This window comes from Camarhynchus parvulus, chromosome Z (genome assembly GCF_901933205.1).
Source record: "Camarhynchus parvulus chromosome Z, STF_HiC, whole genome shotgun sequence".
Lineage (NCBI taxonomy): Eukaryota > Metazoa > Chordata > Aves > Passeriformes > Thraupidae > Camarhynchus > Camarhynchus parvulus.
Genome location: NC_044601.1, coordinates 19,957,389 through 19,981,307, shown reverse-complemented (window position 1 = coordinate 19,981,307; position 23,919 = coordinate 19,957,389). Strand labels below are relative to the sequence as shown.

Below are 23,919 nucleotides of genomic sequence, written 5' to 3'. Positions count from 1 at the left end.
TCTGCTGTGGGATAAACAAATTTTATTAAAGTATTTATTAAAAAAAACAGCAGTAGCCAACCCAGAGCTATCAAAAAACCCAAATCCCATTGGGTTAAACTTACTTATTTCAGAGAAGCAAACCATAAGAATAGAAGCTGGAATTCAGAAATTAAGAGAGAAGAGATGGTATAATTTACTCGAAACCAAACAACTGGGTCTATTTCTACTTCATCCTTTACCATAGACACCAAAAAAGCTATTTCAGTCTATAACACAGAGAATACCGCAACCTGAACTCTTGACCTTGCTGTACTTACTTTGCTTGCAGCAAATCTCTATAACTTCAGAAGGAAAAACAATTCATAGAAGATCTTAGAAGTTCATATACAAGATCTGTGAGAACCAACCAAGAGAACACACAATTCCTAATGCATAGTCAAATTTAAAATTAAGTTGCTATAACAGAGTTGAGGAAAATATTCAAATAAGTCTAATATTAATGTCATTTACATTAATTATGCATGACAGGCAGTACCTTTTTGTCTAAAATATTGTTTCTCTAATATTCAGGATGCAGAAAGAAACCTGCTGAAAATATCTGAATTTTTTGAAAATCATAAAATGAGAATTTGTCCCTTAGAAATTATATTACAAGCATAATCCACCATACACAACCCAAATCAGGGTTCTCAGGTGGAGCACACATCTTATGAGTCAATTCTCAATAATGAGAATCATCCAAAGCATCACACATGGAAGAAATAGGGATTTTTACCCATTCAGACATCTGGTACAAAATCAATACAGCTAAACAAAGACTGTAGAGAAATTTCTTTTAATAAAGAAGTCATAATTTATCAATAATTTTTCCCCAAACTGTCAGACAATAATACAAAGAAAAGTGTACCAGGAAAATTTTTCTTTTCTAGATGTACTTCCCAGTGTTGTTCTACACAATAGGAAAGTTGGTTTAAATGTAAGTGGAAAATTGGGGTAAATAACCATTACTTAAATTTACAACCAGGTAATTTTGAACTTTTCCTTCAGGTTTCTGGTTTGATACAGGGTACAAAAATAAATTATTCAGAGAGTGCTTTTCAGGCTGTGTGTATAAGGTAAATGTTGTCATTCCTCTTGTTGTAATTGCACAGTTCATGGATGCCCATGTATTACTTTAATGACTACATAAACATTCAAAAAGCAGTGTGGAAATTGGTTTCTTTTTCGCCAATTTTTCATTTTAATCAGATCATAAAAGACCTCATCATCTCTGAAAGTATCTCCTTGTGGTAGTAGAAAAATCCCCGTTGGTCAGATCATTATAACAAAACTAACCCTGTGCCCATCCCAAACCCCTCAGCTCGCCTCTAGAGTAATCTTTATTTTTGAGCTTTAATGAGATACTTGAATTTAACTGGTATAAAAAAGATATGGCTAAGTGGATGAATTATTTACATGACCTGAAGCCAAACTTTTTATGTGTGAAGTCTAGGCACAAAGGTGCTTTTGCACTGCGATTTCCAATATCGTTTCAGCCTAGATTTTCTGGTTTGCAGTTGGCTATGCTCAGCAAGGAATTTTTGTCAGTTTCGGACATCCAGCAGCCCTGCAATTGGCTTTTTTGACCCTCACATAAATTTAAGCATCCTAATAGCCTGCTGCCAGCAACTGCAGAAAAGAATTCAGTGGCTAATGACTATCGTGACCTCTCTTTTTTCCCAAGGAGCTCCCACATCAGGGCAAGGAGAAAAATCAGAATCCATTACCATTAATTAACCCCCAGAAGTTGTGCACAGAAGTGTTATGGAGGCTGAGTTATCAACTTTCTATCTGCCTTCCGAAACCACTGCACTGCACAAATGTCAGGTCTTCCACCTAACGACAAAATTAATGAGAAATCAAAAGGACTGACATAACATTTCCCTTGGAAACAGAGCCTAAAATGTTGCTAATGCAGTAGATACATCACAAAGTTAAAAGCATAAACCAAATTTATTTCCTTGCTTGATAGAAATTTGAGCAAGAATTTTGACCAAATCAATCCTAAGCAGTCTTAAAAGATGTTCTTAACATATATTTTATGACAGTCCTTCTCGCTCAAATTTTTCCAGAGGTGGATATTCATCATTGGACATCAAGAAATCAGATTACAAGAATCGTTTCACAGACTTTCTTATTCATGTATTCACTTGAAAATTGCACTTTAAATGGGCTTCTTTCTGATTGAAACTTCATGAATCCACTTGTTATTTTCCAGGCATTATTCTACGAATGGAAGAACTACAACCAGGTATTGATCAAGATATTATTAAGGGTTGTAGAGACTTTGTATATTCAATGACAGAGAACTTGAGAAGTTCTCTATGTACATGCATTTCTTCCTAAAATAACTGCTATTCATTCAGAGTGGTAATCACCCCAACTGCCTCCCACTTATGAATATTTACTTATGGTGACCATTTTCAGAAGAACTCACATACAAATTTACAAGTCAGTCATCCCTACAGAAAAGTAATAAACACCAAAAATATTGTGACTGAAACATTGCTTGACACTGTTGTCAACGCCATTGAGAGTTTTCTACTGCAGCAGATGCAACAGAAAATCCAGGTTATTCACTAAGCTCCTGTCCTGCTCTATTTGCTTTGAAAGAAGCAAAATCTGTGAAGAGCTGTGTCTGCACTAAATCAGCCGTGTAGAGGCTGCTGCAGTAGTCCTATGGAGGCCTTATGAATGAATTCCTCTAAATTTCTCTCAGTAGTGCAAAAGACTTTTCTATTTATTCTCTCATGCACTATCAAAGTCACAGATCCACAACACAATTGCGCACACACACACATACACACAGATATTAAAGCAGTGAAAAAAACCCTACTAATGTTTTATTAGCAAGCCCAACAAAATTGCTAATGCTAAAAATATCAAGAAAAAAAGCAAAGAAGAAATTAGAATATTCTTCCTACAGTTATAATAAACTAAAATACAGAGGTTCATAAAATTGCTGGAGTGCTTATTAGAAATGTCAATGAAATGCAAGAAAAATGAAAAAATCCAAGCCAACAGACACAATTACTTTCCTATTCTGTTTCACAGCTTGTGGCATCTAAGAGAGGCTTTTATTTCAGAAATGGAAGTTAGACCAAGTTGGAAACAAGAACAGATATATATAATGCAGGCAATTTGGAAAAACAGACAGGAAAAAAACCTGGGAAGTGCCTGACAATCTGTATGGTGGAATCTTTATTCAGAATAGTATTCAGTGGACTGAAAAGGAGACTGTGAAGGTGCCTAATATATTTATGCAGTAACAACATCCTTGAGTCTTACATGTTCTAGCTTATTACTCACTTGCTACAAAATACAAAGTCCACCTTCCTACAAAATTGCATCAGAAAAAACCAACCAAACAAAAAAACCCCCCCCAAAAAAACCCAAAACAAACACAATAGAAGGAGTGCTCTTTTTTTCATCACTCTAGCAGTGTTTTTCTGACCAAAATACAAGATTCTACCCCTGATGTGTTCCCTTAAGATATGACAAAGTTGCTCAAAAAACCCAAAGAACTGAGATATAAACACTGATCAGTTAGGAACAGCCTACTCTTCTTCCTACCACTTACCTGTTACAATATAGAATAATAAACACCAAAAACTTATACACTGGGTTTTGATATGATTGTCAGTTTCCACCTGCTGCCTCTTGTCATATCAAGTAGGCACCACTTCATTCATCACATAGTTAGATTCACTGGTAAGATCCCCCTGAGCTTTCTCAAGGCTGAGCAGTCCCAGATCTCTTGCATGCTCCTGTAGTCATCTTGCACTTGACGTGATCCAGGATGTCCATGTCTTTCTTGCACTGGGAAGCCTAGAGCTGGACTGACAGTTTCAGATGTATCTCACATGTGACAGAGGGGAAGAAACACTATTCTCAACCCACCACCAGGCAATGGTATTCCTAATGTAACCCAGGAGACCTCTGGCCTTCTTTGCTAGGAGGGTGCATTCTGGCTCATGGTCAACTAGTGCCCACCAGGACACCATAGTGTTTTCCTGCCAAGTTGCTTTCCACCATGTCAGCCCCAAGCTTTCAGAATTCAGAAAATTATCTTGTTTTCAGTGATTTCACAGCAAACATTCAACAACAGCTTTGGCATTGGAAAGACACCAGATTTTCTCCATCACTTTGTGGCTTGAAAGCTCAGTATGTTTAATCTTTGCCAAAAGATCACGTTACATAAACTCTGGGTATATCACATAATGTACTCTCTTGCAAAGACATGGAGTACTTTTTAAATGAAACACTTTTTACTGTTTGTGCCGGTTCAACAACCTTGTAAATTAAACAGACTCATTAATTTTTCATCTGTATTTCTCAACTACACTTTTAAAAACCTTGAAATGCAATTCTGCTAATGGTGCTACAGCTACAGATTCATTAGTCAGAATTTTCACCACAGACTCTTGCTCTCAAATTTGCATCATAAAACTATGTTTAGATATTAACATTAGTTTTCTAAGACTAATTTTAAACTAGTTTTAAGCCAGGAGTACACACACACAAAAAAAAAAAGAACCAAGAAAACACTTGTGTTAGTGTATTTTCCAACTTTAAAGCATAAAGTCTCCCAGCTTTTGTGTTCCTATAAATTGTATAAAACAAAAATCAGACTGCTTCATAAACTACATATTGATGAGAAATCACTGAAATTTGTTCTAACTTTTTGCTCATTTTGATGAAAGAAATGATGACGTTATCCTTGAGAACTTGATACTACAAATCAGTACTCATTGTTTGGACTCACATGCTTGTGTCCAGCCTTCTTATATCAAGTTGCTACAATCTATCTTATATTAAATGTATCCTGAAACTGGCCAGTAATGCACTTTCCTACTCAAAGATGTAACAGATAGTCAGGTGAAGATATATAAGGGCAGTGCTTGAAACATATAGGAGACCGTAAAATGCATTATGCACCTCATATTGCAACGTCTGCTCATGTTCTTGGTTACCCAAACCTTTTAGAACTTCCATTAGTTCTGTGATTATGCTCATAACCTGTTTCAGCTGTTTCTTTAAAGTCAGAAGACCAGTGACAAAAAATTTGAGTGTGCCAAGAACTACTGCGTATAACTAATTACTTCAAGAAAACTTAGAGTGCATTCCAAACTTTTGTTTACATTTTGCTGATTCTCATGGAGATAAAACATGAATTTTTTTCTAGAAAAAAATCAGTTTAAGAATAAGATATGAGGAAACAATGCCTTTAAAAAAAACCAACTCAGGTTGAAATGCACAATCCTTTGCACATTATGGTAAAACAACTGTTAACTAGTACCCTGAAAGAAATTCAGAGAACTTAACATTGTAAAAATTTGTTCTTGTATGTCTTTTATCTTTCTCATATATCAAAACTATTAGTATCAACACTGAACCATGATTCTCATTAATCACAACGTAACAGTATTGTGTAAATATGCAATTTTCAAAGTAGTACTCTTTGTACTTTAATAATTTGATTTACCAAACTAAAGCTTCGTTTTGTAAGTGAGGGAGCTTCACAGGTCACCTTCTGATCTGTGGAGTTTGATGAGTTCCTGGACTGGACTCCTGAGGAAGGAATCCTACCTGAACTCTGCTTAGCTTCAGACTTGGCTCCTAGATCAGCTCTAAAAGGAAAAGAAAATAGAGAGCAATCTTGATCAGTCAGGTGCCCACTGGAATACACTCTGAGACTCTTAATTCCTCAGCTGCTTTTGTCCATAAACCTGATGAAACATGACACTGACTCAAAGGCTTTTAATTACTCCAGGGAGCACTCAAGAATCACCTTGTTGTGTCTGGAGTATATCACATCTGTTTATGCTTTCAGACTAAGGTAGACTGTATTACCAGCTTCTCTCCTTCTGTATTTCTGAGCTTTTCATCACACCTACAATGACACTCATGCTAAGATTCATCCTATCTCACTAATTTTTAATTGAGGCACTGTCCTGGTTTGAGAGGAAGTGTGTTTTTTGGGATGCTGTGGTCAAACATATAGGTGCTCAGATTTGAATACTGGCACCTGGTGTGGCCACTGAGGACATGGATACACCTCTGAGAACACAGGGGGTTAAAAGCAGAGAGCTCCCAGGAAAACTTTCTCTTGGGTTCCAGCAGAGAAACAGGTCAGACCTCCCCTGCCCAGCTGCTGTGGACTGGGCAGGGGAGGGGAAGTCTCGGGGTCGGCTGCTTGTTCTCTGCCCCCGAGGTGAGTTGGGTGGTCCAGGGAGTGACCCCAGGCTCTGAAGAATGAGACTGGACTCTTTGCTGTTCGGTCTTCAGGTTGTTTATTAAGTCTTATCTACAAAATTTTCTTCCTGGCAGACAGAGGTCTGACCAGCAAGGCAGCCACGATGCTCTCCGCCCGCCCCCAAGGCTGCTCCGTCTCTTATACCACAAATTACGTATATCATATTTACCTTTACCTTCCAATACCTATCACCCATGTTGGACAGTGCACTCCTTCCCCAAACCAATCCCTAAGTGCCATCACCACAGCAGAAGATGGAGAACAAGAAGAAGAAGGAAGAAGGATGAGACACGCCCTGTTCCCTCCATCTTGTCCCCATTACCTTTATACAAAAATTTTTAAAACTTATATTTTCACCCTGTGTACACCTTATAAAAACACCCTTTAAACCTGTGACACCTTCCAGCCCTCATACCAAACTGGCAATTCATTTGCAGGATCGAAATCCAGCCACCAAGTGCTCTGGGCATCATGCCAAGATCTCCGAGCCCCCTGACGGGGTTTCGGCTCTCGACGTGGTCTCGGGGGACTCCTCACATCTGGAGTGATGTGCAGAGTTCCCACAGGGAAGCCATGCAGCCAGGTGAGGTGAGCCTGGGCAGCGTGGGAGTTCTGGACAGGCAGAACCTGAGATTTTTAACCCTTTTCTTGGATGATGGAAACCTTACAAATGCTGATCCTCCTGGAGTTGAATGAGAAGATAGAGATGAGATAATAGGAAATGGGCCACGAGGGAAGTGGAGAAGACTCTTGGGTGGGCGGAGGTGATGGAGTGGCCTTTGGGTGGACTTTTCTTGTATTGCCATGGACAGAACTGTAATATATGGTAGAGATAATTCATGCTATATATGTGTATAAAATATTGTGAAACTCCAAAGTTATGTCTCTTTGACCACTCTGGCTGGGAGCAGAGTTCTATTTTCATTTAACCAGTTCCTGGACAGTGTCAAGATAATATCAGGTCTGTTACCATATGAATGGGACAGTCCCGGGCCATCATCGATGATTTCCCTGGCATCTGCACCTGGGAGATAGCATCTAGACCTTCCTGGACCATGATTAATGGAATGTCTCAGATACTTACAAGACCTGCACCTGGAATGATTACATCTGCTGTGTTAAGGAACTGATATCACTCTACTACAGCCTCTGCCTGGATACTCAGACATTTGTCTGGATCTCTGGATTCGTCTTTGTCTGTTCCTGCATATGTATGGATTCAGCTCTACATGTGAAGAGACACAAAGGAACGTGTGGTCATCCCTGCCTCAGGCAGAATAAACTGTATATAAGCTAGCCGCTGGAAGCACTCAGGGTGAACCACTGGGGAAACACTGTCACTTTGTAAGTCGGATCCTGGTTCATCCAGCGCCGAAACCTGGGTCCAACGCTGCCCAAGGCTGTGGTGGTTTTTTGAAATTCTATTTTTTGTTAGCGATCTAATAAATCTTTGTTAAATTTTTTTCATAAATTTGGCTACCGATTTGATAATTTATAACAGAACCATTTTTCCTGTGACACAGAGACTGCATTTAGGGGGAGGCAATGGCTTGGAGCCAAGAGAGTGCAGTGATGTTATGTGAAAGAGTGCGTGAACAGGGACGATGGGTGAGGAGGGTGGTGGTGGTGCCCTCCGTCTTCGGGGAAGAAGATCTCTGTTTTTGAGACTCCTCGGCCCCAGGGGGTGAAAGCTGGGGGGGACAGGTGTCCCGAAAGTGAGAGACTGTGCTCTTTTTGGAGCGTGACAAAGCATCCTTAAAAGGAAAACCCTAGAAGCAGCTCTGGTCCATGTGCAGTGGTGAGAGCACGGGGCATGGAAGGAAGATGTCACGATGGCAAATGACCTCCGGGCGTTGCCACGTGTGACATGGAAATACACGAGGTTTCAGCTGTGTTTCCAGAGGAAGCCTATGGCACAAAAGGGACTCCTCTCTCCTTGATGAATTGAGAATTGATTATCTGAAGGGTGGTGATGGACTGAGAGTTGGTGATCTGAGGAATGGATGTATTGGAAATTTGGTGGGGGGAGGAGGAATGGTTTTGGAAGGTTTTCATTCTTTCTATGTGTTTCTTTTTACATATAGTTGTAGGTTAATAAAGTTTTTCTTCTTCATTCCTAAGTTGGAGCCTGCTTTGCTCTGTTCCTGGTCACATCTAACAGCAGACACCAGGGAACATATACTTTCATGGAGGCACTGGCATTGCGCCAGCGTCAAACTGTGACAGGCACTTAGGTCAAGAATCTAGTCACCGTAGACTTCTGTTACCCTCAGCAACAAGATCTTAGATAAGCCTTAACTGTTCTCTGGAAGTATCCTGTGTCTCACTCTAAAGGGAATGGAAGTAATGAATAATCCTGATTTGACTCCTGCCTGATAAAACATTCTGTTTAAAAGCCTGACACGGGGTCTGACAAACTTTGGCCTTCTGACTTTTCTATATAGAAAATTTATGCTTACCAAATCTAAATTCTGGAACAAAATAATTTCTGAATTGCCAGAGTAAATTTAAATTATGCTTTGTTTTACATTTTCACATAAGTAACTAGAATTATTTTATGGATGTGAAATTCTCTTCCATTTTAGCCAAGCGTCTCCTCTACTTGTCTGTTCATACCTCTCCATTTGCAGTAATGATTCCATGTTACTTCTGATCCTACTTACTAAAAATTTCACAATAAAATTTATCCTTTTCTTGCCCACTCATTCTGTGCAGCTTTTTCTTTGCCATACAGGCAGTATGGCATATACAGACAGTCCCATTAATCCCATCAGTCACTCCAGTACGATCACATAAACCCCTTCCCCATACATTTCTAAGCTCCATCACCCACTTCCAAATTCCTTATCAGGGACTTGGTACAAGGACTCATCCTGCAGCTCTAACTGTAGTCACCACAGATGCGCACTCCCTGTGCATCTTTTACAGTGAATTCAAACAGCCCCTCCCTGTGAATGAGTCAGACCCATTTCATTCCCAGTACATCTCTTGTTTGAGCACCACAACAAAGACCCACCATCCATCTTTTGCTCATGGAATCTCTTCACAGAGCTTCTGCAGTTTATTTTCAAGTGTTCCTCCTGCAAGGGATCAGAGACAGCTTGGTCTTTTGTCTTTTTCTCCCCCTGAATCTTGCTTTTGAGTAGTCTTTTCTGCTATCATTAATTCAGCACTCACCTCTGGACTGAAACATAGAGTTGGTTTTCTCCAAACCAACCGACCAGGTTGTAACAATTTCTGGATATGAAATGTTTTGAGTTATCAATGACACCTTCATGGGATTTTTTTTTTATTTGCAATTATACTTAGGGAATTTAGCAGATATAAGGATCCTATTTTTTACTTAACACTTTATCTGTGTGTAATAAGAGAAAATTTTGGCCTCACACAACAAACAACTGAAATAGCCAGCTGAACTACTGGAACTGCTTCTTAAAAAAGAAAAATGTAGGATATAAGAATTATTAAATAATGCATTTATGATGGATTGTAGAAAAAAAAATGTGCTTTGCACACTTAAACATAATACCCCAGGTGGAAGCTCATTACAAAATCTTCTTTCCAAGCTCTGTTTTCATGCACATTAAAATAATCATTAAATTCAGATTTTTTTTTTAATTTAAATTCTCAAAGTGTTGCTGAAGTTGAGCGTATTCTAAGTAGGAAAGAATTTCAATGTTAATTCAGCTTTCTTAGTAACAGAGGTATATGAATATAGTGAGTTTCACCAAAGTGTGAGTTCTAATGTGTACATAAGGACAGCAGCACATGAAGACTCACTTCTTCTGTGTGTATGAAGACTCAAAAGTGAAGCAAGTAATATGGAAAACATCTCTGCAATATTAAGAACAAATTTTTCTATTCTATCTTAGAAGTCAAAACAACTAATTTCATAGAACTTGTTTATAGAGGACGAAGGTATTTTTTACTGTATATTTTTTCAATAATTTTCCTATGTAAATAAGAATGCCTCTCCTGGGGAAGAGGCTGGCATCATTTTCCCATCATTTCCCCTACATGCAGTCAGCAGTAAGGGCTGCCATCTTGGGTGGGGGCAGTACCCCAACATTCTGGGATTCTCCTTGTTCCCATGGGGCTCCTGAGATTTAGCAATTTTGTGTTAAGTGATTATTTACTAGCTGGTTTGCATTTTTTTTGCTGTTGATGTTTTGCCTGTTAGTAACCGATATTTTTTAACTTATATCTACTAATATTTGTTCCTTATTGGTGGAAAGGGATTGGTTGAAATTAGGGAGAGGCAACTCATTTTAATGAGTGTCTACATCTTTAAATTGTCATGACGAAAAGAAAGGGAGCAAGCCCAGAACACATGCCTTAGTATCAGTAAAAATAAACTCCTCTGGCAAAAGTCAAAGCACAAGCTATAGGAAACACCAAGTTGCAGAAAACCTTCTGTTTTTGTTGTCCTCAGTGCCTAGTCAACATTACTGGCTCTTCTTTCTATGAAACTTCTTGAAGTTTAAGTTCAATTCACAAAACATAAAAGATTAATTGAAATTTCTAGAATTTACTTATTGTCACCACACAAAACAAACTTCATATATATTTCATTACATCCATACTGAGCATACAAATGCAAGTGTCTGCAATAATCACGTATTTCAGTAAGTGTTCCAAAAATATAACTTTTATGCATGGCTTCTGGGATCAAGGCCAGTTGTAGCTACAAGATGGTCTACACAGCTGCTACCACATCACATGAACCTGGAGAGTGCCAAGATAAAGGGAGAAATAGGAGAAATAGCTATAACCCCCTCTTTCTTTAAATAGTTTTCCATTTCATCTCCCCTGTATTGTTCTGCAACATCTTATGTCCTATAAATAGAAACACAGAATTGTAGAATACCCTGAGTTGGAAGGGACCCAGCAGGATCACTGAAGTCCAACTCTTGGCCGTGCACAGGCCACACCAAGAATCACCCCACATATTTTAGAGCATTGTCCAAACACTTCTTGAGCTCTGTCAGGCTGGTGCTGTGACCACTTTCCTGGGGAGCCTGTTCGGCCATCTTCTGGGTGAAAAACCCTTTTCTAATATCCAACCTAAACCTCCCCTGACACAACTTCAGGCCATTCCCTCGGGTCTTGTCACTGCCACCACAGAGAAGAGATCAGTGCCTGCCCCTCCTCTTCCCCTCATGAGGAAGTTGTACCTGCTGTGAGGTCTCCCCTTCTCCAGGCTGAACAGACCAAGTCACCTCAGCTGCCCCCCATATGTCTTCCCCCTCTAGGCCCTTCATCATCTTTGTAGCCCATAAATATATGTTGCCCTGCAATGTGCAAACACAGACAGTTGTTTACAAAGGAGAGAAAATAGCTCAGAAAATTGCATTCCAACACTGAGAATATGTGCCAAAATATTGGAGTGAAATACTGACACCATAGAAGAAATGTCAGAACAAAGCATCAAAATACAAAAGTGTTATATGGGGCAATGCCTCAAAGCATCCTGACTGTGACAAGCTGACAAGAAAATCTTGACTTAGAATGCATTTAAGTCAAAAAATAGTATGACAAAAGGGCTGACAAGGAAGCTATGAGGCACAAAGATTCTTAACTCTGGACAACCACTGATGTTTAAAAAGGGAGAAAGAAATAAAGCACTTATTTTAAGCAATGACTAACTAAGTGAAAAGAAAACAAAATTGTTGGATGAAGAAAGGTCAGAAGTGTGTCATTGGGGCCTACAAGAAACTTTCAAAGCAAGTTATTTCAGTGTTCAGAGGAAAGGAAAATTGAAGTTATGACCCAATAGGCTACACAGATGGAACAACTCTAATTGATGTGAGGCCAGGCTGGCACTGGTTGGATTCACAGAACCAGCTGGCTCCCTGTTTCTGCTTCTGTCTTTCTCTTTGCTAAGATGCACAATGGAACCTCAGACTGGCATATGTAGGGATTAGTTTTGCATGAAATACCAAGACAAAAGGAAGGAGATCTTTATTTTCCTTGGAAGATTTTTCCTTCTGGATTTTTTGCACCCAATTTTACACTCACTGCAAACAAAAACAACCTAGATGAGAGATTATATCTAGTAATTCTTAAACATATATTGACAGCATGGTGTGTATCAGATCTAGTACTAATCTATACAGTCAAATTCAGCTCCTCCTCGCACAGGTCACTGTAGCTGCCTGACATTGGTGGTACTACAAAGAAAAGTTCACTCTCTGATGGTTGGCTGACTTTTGCTAAACTGGATATAACTGTTCAAGTCTGAACTTTTATGAAGCACCAGCTGTGGTAAACACCCCTCATCTGCAGAGAGACTCAAAGCACTCTCAGCAAACATACGCTTTAAGTTAAATTCAGCTCCTGTTGGAACAAAATTCCTTTACTATAAGATGAAGGGATGAGTTCAAAGTATTTTCAGTTGGATCTTTACTGATCCAGATGACACCTATACTGCTACTGAACATCCAGCACCACCTTCAGAAACATTCCAAACAGAACTCAAAAGTAACACTTTGAAAGGACTAACTTGGGCTAACCTCAATTGCATGCAAGGCTTGATAAGAAGCGCCGTCAAGTGGGATTTTGTTGCAGTTCACTCACAGGAGAGTGAACTGCCTAAGCACCAGTTAGAAATCAAACATTAAAATATAACAAGATCCAAATGCTAGGTCCTGCAGATAAAATGTATTACAGAGACAGCAGACAACAGTTGTATTTGTTGAAACATTCAGACTTCAAAGCAGAATTCTAAGCACAACAGTGCCATCCAGGGGCCAGCTAATTGCTGGTAAATTTCCTGAAACTATTTTTGGGCTTTTTTAATTTGTTGTGCATTGTTTGCTTTTGTTTTTTGTTTGTTTGATTTTTTTGTTTTTGTTTCATAAAAAAAAACAAAACCAGCAGAAACAAAAACTAAAAAAACACCCAAAAAATTATTCATTCTCAAATATACTAAGCTTTGCTTACATTTAAGCACGGCTTTTGCAAAAGTCTCAATAGAATATTTGTAGCAATTTAAATCAACAAATCCTCCTAGCACAGGAAACTGGCAATGATGAGGAAAGTTCTGATGAAACTTTGCCAAAATTTTCAGACCGAGAGATCACTCAGTCCAAAACACATGCTCAGCCACACTTCACCACGGCTATTTAAAATCAATCATGTATATAAAATTTCACACAACCAAAGCTTCAGGACGTATAGTTTCTACACAGCCCTAAATCTTCCTTCTGCGCAAATGGAAGACTCAATCTGAAAATTGTGAGGCACTTTGAAAACAGAGGCTGTTTTGTCATGGTGGCCACGGAGCAAAGTCTGGAGATACGGCAGCGCCACAGCTTACTCCTGCAACGCCTCCCCGTCAGCAGCAACAAGGCGGGAAAAGCAAACACTCCAAAATATTTCTACAATAAACTAGAAATATTTCTACTATAAACTCGTGGGGGCAGAGGCGGCTTCAGTTTAAGGACTTACAAACCTACATCGGCCAGATTAAGCCAGCCAACCAGCCGGCCGCCCGGCCAGCCGGCGATGCCAAGCCCAGCGCCGCGCCGTGAAGCGTAAGGTTCCGCCTAGGGCCAGGCGACCTCCTTAGGCCCAGCCCAGACGCCCCGAGTCGGCCGGGCTCGAGATCCGCCCCCTGCCCGCGCCGCCCGTCCCGCTGAGGCCCGGAGAGCGGCCCCAATCAAAGCTCTTTAACCCCGCGTTGAAGGCGGGCTCCGGGGCGGGGCCGCAGCTCCTGGGCGCCTGCGCGCAGTTTCGCTTCTTTCGGCGGCGTGAGGGGCTCGGAGCGGCCTGCGCGGTTCTGCGGCGCCATGGCTCCTGTGCTGAACCTCAACAACGAGGTGAGACACCCGGGGCGCCGCTGGGAGCGTGCCGGGGCGGCTTGGGCCTGGGAAGGGCCGGGGCGGCGGGCTGCGGCGGCGGGCTGCGGCGGCGGATCGCCCTGCGAGCGAGCCGGCTCGGGGCCGAGCTTCCCGCAGCCGGTGTGGCGGCCCGGAGCCGTGGGGGAGACCGCAGGTGACCGGCGCCGTCCCTCGGCGTGGGAAGACGCGTCCCAAGGTGCTGGAGCTCCGCTGTGATGGAAACAAACGTCCGTCGCGCGAAGTTAAGCTACTTGCGGGGGGTGGCACGCGATCCCGACACGTGTGCCTCGGTGCGGCGTCCTGACCCCGAGCGTCGTTCCATCACGCCTGCCTTGCTGTGTTTGTGTTCACACTGAAGTTTTGCAGGTGATCTAGCGGACCCGCCAAAGCCCCAGCTGCCTGCCTCCTGGATGGCAAAGATATTGCCTTATTTTCTTGGACGTGGAGAGATTGAAAATGAAAAATGAATAGGTTACAGCTAATTTCTTCTTGTTCTGTAAGAAGTTCGGTATTTCATGTTTATTTCAGTATATTTTTTTCTTCTTCACTATAGTGTGAATTCGGTTATGTGTGTTTCACTTGTGACGGATTTTGGTTACATATTTGCAAATCATTGTGCACAGTAAGTCTGACACAACTAAAGTAACCTCATTTTAGGTGTTGCAGCAACAGTTTAGAATAGCTGGCAGTTCTGCTGAGCGTGTGTGATATGAGCACCTGTACTTAGCACTGTGCACGTCCAGAATTCCTACATAACTAACAGCTTGATGCCATCAGCAGAACAAAAATTACTTTTTTTAGGCATATGATAGCTTGGAGACGGGTTAATTTGCAAGTTGATTTCAAGAATTTAGCAAAGTGTAACCTCTTCATCAGGAAAAGTGTTTGATAGTGCATAAAATCAAGATATTTACTCAGTAGTTTTTGGTTCATGCTGTTAACAAGTGTAAGGTCAGAAATGAGTGATTTGACATTGAAACATACCTGTAAATCACCAAGGAGAGATGAGGGTATTTCATTGATTGTGGTAGTGTGGACTTCTTGTGGTTGATTCATGTTTGAGTGATGCTTCATAGTCTTTCACTGCAAAAATGTTAATAAAACAAGGGCTGAAAACAGGAGCGTTCTTTGACTTGAGGACCTCTTCAGAAAAAGAGTACAGTAAGTTTCTGCACAAAACATTGGAAGATTTCAGGAATGTCATTTCAACTAATACTTCAAACATAACTTTGTCCTGAGAGGAAACTAAAAGTTCTGGAGAAAGTAGCTTTTACTAGTTTCTACAAAAAGCAGACACTCTGTAATAATAGCTTTATCTGGGATATAAGGTAGGAAAAGACTGAAATCTTGGATGCCATCTCTTCTAGAGGGACAGAAGATCAATCTGGCTTAGAGTAGGATGAGACCTAGCGTGAGTAGAATAAAAGGTGTTTTCCATTTCTATGCATATGTCTTTTTGTAAGTGTCAGAGCTGTGTTAATGACTATGGTGTTTAGTTATAAAATGTAAAATAAATAAAATTATTTACCAATACCTGGGTATTTCCTATCTCTATAATAGATACCCTCTGTGTATTTGTTACAGAGATGCCCTTGTAAGAATACATTTTAAGAGTAAAAATCCTATCTTCCTCTGATAAAGATGAAATGGAGGAATTTTATTAGGACCATGTTTAAATTAATAACTTTTCAAAATCTAGTCTATTAAATAATATTTCTTGTCTATTCTTCCAATTTGTTAAGGGAAAGCAAATTATGGAGCAGCTCTATTCTGTGCACCTTCAGCTTTCCACAGTCAGACAGTACTGTGGGGATCATATGGGTTTTTTCCCATTGGGCCATATACAGTAGGTATGATGGTATTTGTTGCAGAGACGACCTTGTCACCCTTATATAGCTGATAACTTGTTTGTCTTTGCTGGATTTACAGGAATCCACCGTCTGAAGGGAGTCTACAAGAAAGCTGGAGAGAGACTTTTCTCAAAGGCACGTAGAGATAGTATAAGAGGGAATCGCTTTAAATTGAAAGAGAGTAGATTTAGATTGGATATTAGGAAGGAATTCTATGCTGTGAGGGTGGTGAGGCAGTAGTGTTTGTTGGGCTGTGCATATGTGGATGCTCTGTCTCTGGAGGTGTTTAAGGCCAGATTGGATGCACTCCAAGCAACCTGGTCCAGTGGGAGATGACTCTTCCCATTGCAGCAAGGTCAGAACCAGGTGGCCTTTAACCAGGTGGCCTCTTTTTTAACCCAAACCATTCTATGAAATTCTGTGATATTATATATTTCAGGCTTTAATTCTAGCAAAGGAAGACTTCTGCTTTTAATTAACCAAAAACACCATGTCCTGCTAAATGGTGGAATCTTAAGGAATTCTAGGATGACAGATTTCAAAACTTTTTTTACCAATTCACCTTTTGTTTACAGGAAGAACAGATATTCTTAAGACCAGTGTTTCCCAGTGAAATAAACTGGCACTTATCTTAATGTTAATTGACCTTTATTTTAATAACTTACTGTTTTCTGTTTGATATTAGTTGCTAAGAAATAGTTATAAGTGCCAGAAAGCTTACTTGTTCTGCAGTGTCTTCTACATGAGATGTATGTGTGCTTTGAAACTAGAGGACATTTAATTGCATGATAATTTAATGGTGATGATTTAGAAAATGCTCTGGGGAAATTAGACAAGTAGTGGACTGTGATGCCTTTGTCCTTTCTGAGAGCTTTTGAACTCATTGGCTAATTTCAGAGAAATTGGAAAGGAATGGAGACCTTAAAAGTTGTTTGGCTTCAGTTTTTTTTTTTTAATTAGAATTTGCTTAAAGAATAATACCTCCATGGACCAATAGTCTCCCAACTGTTCTGATCTATGGGGAGCAAAGAATGAGAATGTTGTACTGTTTAGGTGACTGGGTGAATGAGGTACCTGTACAATGTTAACGACCCAGGGCGCAAAGAAGAAATTGCAATTATTGTGATGAGGTGAAATAAGACAGAAAATAATAAGAAACCAATCATATTCACAAATAATTATTTTAGACATTTCATTAATGTTTCTTTTCATGAAAAGTTGTTTATAGCAGTGTAAGTACTTCAAAATATCACACTATTTCCATGTTAACAAGCAGGACTTGTGCCAAAAGTGCATAAATTATTTCTTTTGTTTACTCTAATTGAGTATATACCTAGATAATAACAAAAAAAGTAAGGTCTTGGCAGAGCTCACAGTCAGCAAGGTCCAGTAATTTTAGGAAGCTATCTTGCTGCTGGTAAATAGCATGGTAGAGTTTCAGTGTGACTGCATGACTGAAAAATTAAGATTGAAAAGGGTTAAGAAACACAATTTTTTTGTAATGCAGGCCTTGTATTACTGTGTGGGATTGCTGCTTTTTGATTACTGGGTGAATTGGGTGGGTGCAAAATAAAAGGGAAGGAGGGAGGGTGGGTGCAAAGGAAATAAAAACCACAAAATTGGAACAAACTGAAACAGTGAAGACTAGTTTTTGGGAAAGAAGAAAATGCAGTATTTCTTACCATTTTCTACTCATTGCGTTCACTGAAACAAAGGAAAGCTTAAGTCATAGAATGAAAATTTCAGTTTTGCTATTCCATATTCATTGGATATGGTCTTACTTTTGAAGGGTTTGTCTGTATTAAGCCTAATGGTATTTTCCAATTGTGGTTACTCTTACAAGCATGCATGCTGAAGGAATAATTTTTAAAACCCATTGCTGTCTTGAATATGTTTCCCGTGTTAAAAAGCTTTCTAAGAAATTTCAGGTGTCTTGCCACAGAATAGCTTCCAAAGTTAAACTTTTCTGGAAACATTTGCTAGATGGCAGCACATAATCATCAACTACCATGGATAAGGGCAAGTTTAAAGGGAGATAGCTCATGTTTAATGTGAAAAAATTATCCTTGTTGATCAACAGTACACAATAGTATGAAACAGAAGCTGTTGAATGGGAGCCCTACAGATTTCTAGGGTTTTTTTCAGTACCACTGTTTCTTAAATTATGTTGTTATGCTTTTACCATCCAAATCTGCTAACGGCATTGAATTAATGCTACAAATTCAGTTCTCTTTCTACCCTCTTTTTTTTTTTTTTTTTGTATTCTGTTTGCAGCTACCTCAAGGAGCTGTGCTGTAGAAAGCTCTTGAAGCTAATGCAAATGAAGTCTGTATACAGTGTTTTAAAAATAAGTGTTCTTATATGTACCTCCATGAGCTCTGTAATGGCTAAAGTTGAGTATTAGTAAGGCATCATATTATAAAAAGCAAATTCTTAAGAGTTGAAAGTTGTTTCTGAGGGACACATGAATCAAATTTTCCAAACTTGATTGGTTATCAAAACTTTGCTATCAGGTGAATTTTTCTCTTAAATTTGTGGTAATTAATCTTATGCAGACAAAATAGTTTTTTATTGTATTTACAAAACTACAGGTTTTAGATAATAAAAGCGAATGTCTGCATAATGCTTGTCATCTACAATGGAATTGTTCTTTTTCTTTCCTAAAAGGTAGGATCAAGATAAAACCATACCTTGAGAATGATGTGTGTACACACATATTTTTCAGCCTGCCAAGCAAAGTCCAGAATTAAAATTGTTATGTAGGAGGCTTAGTAATAAAGCTCGAGGTGATAAATTCCATTTATATTGTTTTGGGTCCCAGCACTTTGTGTTGTGATGCTCTACATGGCAACACTCAAGCTCTTCTACTCTTTAGATTTAGGGCAGACATCCTGGCCTCAGATTTACCTGGGCAGCAGTTTGGGTCATGGCATGTTTAGAAGGTAGTCTGGACATATGAATTAAAAATTTAAATTGGTGTATTGCAAAGTCAGGTATGAGTAGCATAGCTGGTAATGAAAAAAATCAGACAAAAAGCCACGGAGCATAACCTTAACTTAGGGAGAAAGACTGACATACAGTCTCTGGAAGTCTGAAACTGCAGTCTTGAGTTTTAGCTGTAGTTTAATAATTGTACAAAACTATATCTGTAGTTATTTAGTCTTTTATCACAGTGCAAACGGAAGTAAATGTATATTTGTAGATGCTTATATATAAAGACTGAGTTGTCTTGGTGTAGTGTGGGTAGGTATTGTGTTTGTCCTTAGGTGTTCAGATGCAGCTAAGACCGAAAACAAAAAGGAAAGAGCTATTGAAATTGCATTTATACATGTCTTCATTCACGAGTTGAAGAAAGTTCAAGTACATCCTTTTACAAGTAAATACCTTTTGGTCACCAAAGTTTCTGTATAGCAGTAAAGAGAATGTGGTCTGAACAGAATATCAGGAAAGATTAGGGAGGGGGAAATTGAGCAAGTCATTAATTCTTCCTGAAGCTGAATTGATTTCTATAACCAGGAACTGCGTCATGTTTTTTGTAAGGTGCACTAAATGTGAATGATGTGATTTACCCATGCTAGTCCTTCGTGTATTATATATTTCTAGTTTTTATACAGTACATCTAGCATGCTTAAATATTTTTGAATTGATAATAAAATTAACCTAAAGTTCTTTAGTCTTTGAATGGTCGCCATTTTTGCAAGAAGCATTCTGTAAAGTGAGTATTTATTTGTAGTTACTTAAAATCTTCCATATTTTCAGCCCTCTTCAGCATTATGTATGACTGTCTTGTCACTCAGATGTGATATATCTCTCTGTGTTTTTATTGATTTAGGGTGATACATTAGACATATAATTTAAAATTTTGTTTATTCAAGGTCTGTTTTTTTACTCACATTTTATTCTATAGAAACCGGGAGAGTTGAAGCACCTTCAATATTAAATATAAGGCTTTTTGTGGAGAATTGCTTTGCAGCTCAGACAGATGAGACATGCCCCTGATGGAGTGTGATTCTCTTAACTGTGGTTTCACAAATGTCTGGACTTGCTGCTTCTGAATCTGGGGCTTCTCACTCACCCCTTCCAGCCACGTGGTCTTGCCTCCCACTTCTCTGCTCATAGGAAGTTTGTTGCTGGAGGAGTTTTCTGCTACAGAGTGATAGTAACAATCTTACCAGGTTCTTACAAGCCGGTGGGAGCAGCAGCGATGTGGGACTTGACGTGAGTGGGATGGGCGCAGAGGTAGGGAGGTGGACTATCCTGCCGCAGCGAGTGAGCTGTTTGATTGGCTGATAGAGCTGTGCTGTATTTCATCTCACTTTTGTGTTTCTCTGTAAGCAGTGGCTTTGTGTGAAATAAACACAGAATTTAAGGAGGGTATTGAACCATAAAACTCTACACTAGAGTGATGCATAATGTACAGTTATGTTGTCTGGCAGGTGTTTTGTTACAGAAATAGTGGTCAAGGCTGTGAAGGCAGGAGAATTACAGATTTCGAAGGGGAAGCCAAATGAGCCCTTATATTTGTCTAATATTGATAGCTTTACATAATGAGTTCCTAGGACACTAGTTAAAAATCGGCTTTAAAGAAGAATCTTAAAATTTCAGTGGTGTCAGGGTATACAGGTGCCTAGGATGCTCTGTGGTCAGAATTGAAGCTGTGGCTGCATACTGGCACTACCAAGATCTGTTTATCCCTGACAATTTGTGTTCTTAAATACTTCCTTGAACCTGGTCATACAATCTCTTGTATGTCACTAAGTTTATTTTATGGGAAATGTGACTAAGGAGGGAAAAAACAGTCTCTCATCTATTGCAAAAGAACAAGTCACAGTCTGGTAATTAGTAGAGGAAAGTGTAGTATTTGAGTTGTATTTCCAATAGTAATTAAGAAATTAACTCCTGTTGCTCTCAGGGACTTGTTGAAGCATGATGCTTCAATGGGCTTTCTTTTAAAATGCTCTTTACTATTGTGGGCAAATTGATATGAGCATTCAGATTTTTACTGTATTAGATCCAAGGATCCAAATGTCTCCTGTTACCTAAGGTATGTTTTGATATTTTAAAGTATATTCCTAAGCCTTCCTTACTGTGATGAAAAAGAATTCTAGATGGAAACTTTCAAAATAACACTGACAGAGTGCTGTAGACACTACCGTGTTTAAGGCAGTTTAGAATACTGGGCAGTCAGTTCAGTGCAGTGATCCAGCATCTCACTGAAATAAAGTAGCTACCCCCAAAGATCTATTTTTATGCTATCCCCTGGGCTATGAGGTAATTGAGGAATCCTTTACGGCAATTTCATATTTGTGTCTGGTCTCCTCATATAAAGGAGAAGTGAGACTTGAGGTGAGGCATCTGACCAGTTACCTGGTATTCGACTGAGCTGTGAGATATCTTAACTGCTCATAATTCAAGATACAGTCTTTCTCTTTAAGGCATGAAGCTGTCTGAGGGGGAAAAATTTTAATTTAATGGCTTTGTAATTATAAAACTTTCCAGTAATTGAGAAAGTTGATGGGTAAGTTCCCTCAGTCTGAGGTGAGTTGATTCCTGTGAATCTCAATGACCAGCAGAGTGCACTAATCACAAATATTAACAAATACTGTTGCTGGGCTACTGTCTGGCAAAGGGTGATTTTATGGAGTGAGGGGAGCCTGGTCATGTGTTTCACCAGTGGGAGCATTTCCGTAGGAAAAGTCCTTGACTGTGCTCCAAGGGCTGCTTATCCAACAATTAGCACAAAATAGATGAGCTCCCTGAAAGGAGAAACTGGAACTCGGAACTCTTTACTCCTGAGAAAAATTCTTCTTGCTGGTCTATAGACAAGTTCCCTTGCTATTTTCTCTGTGGTTTATGAGCTGTATTTCGTCCAGCACCTATACAGTGTGCTGGCCAAGCCATTTTCTTGAAGTAGAAACATTTACCCTAGACTTCTATACCAGGTTTTTTCTATTCTGTTAAGTGCCCCAGCATCTAAGCTGTTCCTCAGATGGTGGACACCAGTTCTTGTTCTCTCCTGAGCTATCTGCCAGTATGGTTCACACATGTATCACAGCATCTCTGCCTCTTGGTCAGCTTAAGCTGGCTTGAAGTTCATATATGAACACTTCAAAATTATTCTTAAGGTAGAATGGCTAGCACTTGGATGCTTTTGAAAAAGTATGGGTGCCTAGGATGCTTTGTGGTCAAATTGAAGCTGTGGCTGACTACTGGCACTGCCAAAATCTGTGTATCCCTTGCTCACACATGGTCTTAAATACTTCCTTGAAGCTTGTTCTGCATTCTCTTAAATGTCACTAAAGTCAGTCTACAGTCTTGGAAAGGCATATAAACAAGTTATGAGAACTGAGAAAAGATAAATTTCTGCACGATTCAAAACTAAATAGCTAATCTTTTCCATCAGTTCATTTCTTAGTACACTGGCAAATCACTGTTTTTTCTGTATATTACAAGTCTATGCAAAGTTGGAAAGCAAACACGGCTTTCTTTTTAAACTCTAGAATACTTGGCAGGAGTCATTTTAGCTCTGTGGAAATGCATGTAAAAATTCTTGCATTAGTTTTGTTACTAATAAATAATTGTAGGCACAACAGTTTCTTGAAGAAGGAAAAGAAAGTTGTGCTACATAGAGCTTGATTTCTGCTTAAAACAGTTGAAGTGTTAAATTGCTGACATTCTTTTACAGACCATGTAAATGTCCTAAGGAAAAAGTCTTTTGAAAGCTTATGAAATTTCCGAACTTATACTCTGTGAGATAAAATTCTGAGGAATTGTGGCTTTTTTTTCCCCCTAGGAACTGTTCCAGCAGCTGTTTCTAAAGTTTCTAGAGTTGCCACATCATCAATTTTACTAACATTAGCAGCAAATTCTGATCTGTTTGCTCTTCGCACAGTTTTTTTTCAGCAGATTACTGAAGCAATTAACCATGGCTAACAAGGCAGTTTTTTACTTCTGACAGTGTTGTATACAGCCATTATTGGACTACTGTACTTGAGGACAGGAATGAAAACTTTTTCTTAGCTCGAGTGGTTTATGTAAAGTGTGTGTGGTAGGCCACGTAGGCTAGTAAGATGCTCTCATAAAACAAAAACATCTGTGGTTCCTTGGTGTGGTAGTGTACAATAATGAAAAAAACATGCAAACGGTCATGGGAAACTTAGTAACTTTTACTTTAAGGGAACTGTGAGGTACTTGCAGTACACAGTGTAGTTTTTTTTATTAAATGTAATTTATGGCTATATATGCCTGAGTAAAACACAATTTAAAAATAGTTCTTTTACAGTAAATGGGCAAAATTGCTTACTGCTGTCCTTGCAGAGGTCTTTCGGTAGCCTTTACATTGCTGGATCTGGAACTTTGTGCTAAATGCAGAAGGGAGCAAGGCTGAAATAGGTGTAGAAGGGAAGGTGTGGTGTTAGACTTTTTCATAATAGGCTTTCAGATTTGGGGGCTTGGGGGAGGAGATGTTCCAATAAGAGAATAGTAGCCAGTTGTGAATTCATTGCAATTCCTCATTGGTATGCTATGATAAAATTCTTTTCAGTTTGTCTTGTGCTGCAGTAGTAAAGAGCAATTAATGGAGAAGTAAAGTGGCCAACTACTAAATTCAGTGACTCTTTTGAATGTGTTTCAAGTCATGTAAACTAAAGGGATTTAAAAGTCTTGTACTGATTTTGTCTGAAAAAAATACCATTATGTTATTTCCTTTGCAAAGAGGGGTCACAGTGATACCTCTCTATTCATATGGCATTTAATACCAAATGAAACTGCATAGAAAAAGAAGCTGAGGTGGGCAGCTCTCTACAACTACCTAAAAGGAGGTTGTAGTGAGGTGGAGATTGGAGATTGGTCTCTTTTCCCAAGTAACAGGACAAGAGGAAATGGCATCAAGTTGTGCCAGATTGGCTGTTAGGGAAGATTTTTTCACCTAAAGGGTTGTCAAACACTACAA

At 39.3% G+C, this 23,919-nt stretch overlaps 1 protein-coding gene across 1 annotated transcript in view; it reads left to right on the top strand.

Annotated features, from left to right (window-relative positions):
* Positions 1 to 13,984: 13,984 nt before the first annotated feature.
* The window catches only part of SRFBP1 (serum response factor binding protein 1), a 68,959-nt gene continuing 59,024 nt past the window's right edge, over positions 13,985 to 23,919 (top strand). Inside the window, exon 1 of the mRNA XM_030968223.1 lies at positions 13,985 to 14,097. Coding sequence (XP_030824083.1) covers positions 14,068 to 14,097 — 30 coding nt within the window. The 5' untranslated portion in view covers positions 13,985 to 14,067. The remainder of the gene's footprint in view (positions 14,098 to 23,919) is intronic.